Here is a 1196-nt window from a genome sequence, read left to right as displayed (position 1 = left end):
TATGTCTGTCTGTCTATCTTCCTTCAATAATTGAAACTGATATATCATAATTTACAGTAGTTGAATCTTGTTTGCTCGACGACGAGTCAGAATCTACCGCAAGTCTCGAAATAAATCCAGGCTGTTTAGGCTCAGGCAATCTCAATCCACTGTCACCAGCCAGCATCAGAACTATCCAAGACATTAGTGGCCGATCCTCCGGCCTCTCTTGAACACATAACAAGCCAATTTTTATGCACTTCAGAACTTCATCAACTGAGAAATCAGAGTTCATTGTTTCATCAACTATATTCAGGCTATTTTCTTCATTCCACAGACTCCATACCTGCATCATATATACATTATACATAATTATACATAAGAGACAAAATAATGATTATTAGTGATCAAATTATTCAGTACTTAAAGCTTACGTGGCCAAGAAGATTCATGTGAGGAGAACTGCTGTAAACCCCTCTGTTCCTCTTTCCACTAATGATTTCCAGCACCAAAACTCCAAAACTAAATACATCTGACTTCATCGAGAAGACGCCGTCCATTGCATATTCTGGCGGCATGTATCCGCTGGAATTTAATATCATAGTTAACAATTAGATATATGAGTTTGTATACATTGAGGACTGACTTCGAATGCCATGAAACGAAGTGTATATAGTTATTTATTTATATACTTACTATGTACCCACAACTCTTTTAGTATTCACTTCCGTTTCATCTCCACCAAAAATTCTTGCCATGCCAAAGTCTGAGATTTTGGGGTTCATCTCTCCGTCGAGGAGAATGTTGCTGGCTTTGAGATCCCGGTGGATTATTCGAAGCCTCGAGTCTTGATGAAGATAAAGGAGGCCACGAGAGATTCCGAATATGATTTCGTAGCGTGTTCGCCAATTTAATAGCACCGATTTGGCTTTATCTGTGAGATTTTTGTGACTGTCAAAAGATACTAGTTTTATCTTTTTTTCAATTATGATATGGATAAGAAAGACGCATACTGCAAAAATTTATGTTAGACACCATTCACTAACAGATGGAAGGGTAAAATGGCATTCTTATTTTTTGTGTAAATAAAATCAAGCAGAAGATAATTTTTTAACTGTTCAAAGTTAATTAATAAGGTACAACAAACGATGATTATGAGCAAGGATTACTGAAAATTTAAATATATAAATTATACTTATATATATATATATATATAT

The 1196-nt window shown here is 35.3% G+C and overlaps 1 protein-coding gene across 1 annotated transcript; it reads right to left on the bottom strand.

Annotated features, from left to right (window-relative positions):
* Window positions 1–6: 6 nt before the first annotated feature.
* Window positions 7–908, bottom strand: LOC110034940 (receptor-like serine/threonine-protein kinase SD1-7). Its single transcript, XM_020739180.1, has 3 exons — window positions 676–908; window positions 414–564; window positions 7–325 (listed from the first exon to the last, which is right to left on the bottom strand). Exons 1-3 carry the CDS (start codon window positions 762–764, stop codon window positions 14–16), a joined length of 552 nt encoding a protein of 183 aa, XP_020594839.1. The 5' UTR covers window positions 765–908; the 3' UTR covers window positions 7–13.
* Between the last annotated feature and the right edge of the window lie 288 nt (window positions 909–1196).

Source organism: Phalaenopsis equestris, unplaced genomic scaffold (genome assembly GCF_001263595.1).
Source record: "Phalaenopsis equestris unplaced genomic scaffold, ASM126359v1 Scaffold194781, whole genome shotgun sequence".
Taxonomy (NCBI): Eukaryota; Viridiplantae; Streptophyta; class Magnoliopsida; order Asparagales; family Orchidaceae; genus Phalaenopsis; species Phalaenopsis equestris.
The sequence above is the reverse complement of the archived record's forward strand: the minus strand, read 5'-3'. Positions and strand labels throughout refer to the sequence as shown.

Coding starts and splice junctions, on each gene's coding strand:
- LOC110034940 (XM_020739180.1), bottom strand. CDS start 764: ATGAACCCCAAAATCTCAGACTTTGGCATGGCAAGAATTTTTGGTGGA. Junction 565..675: donor AAAAGAGTTGTGGGTACATA/GTAAGTATATAA, acceptor ATTAAATTCCAG/CGGATACATGCCGCCAGAAT. Junction 326..413: donor ACATGAATCTTCTTGGCCAC/GTAAGCTTTAAG, acceptor TATATGATGCAG/GTATGGAGTCTGTGGAATGA.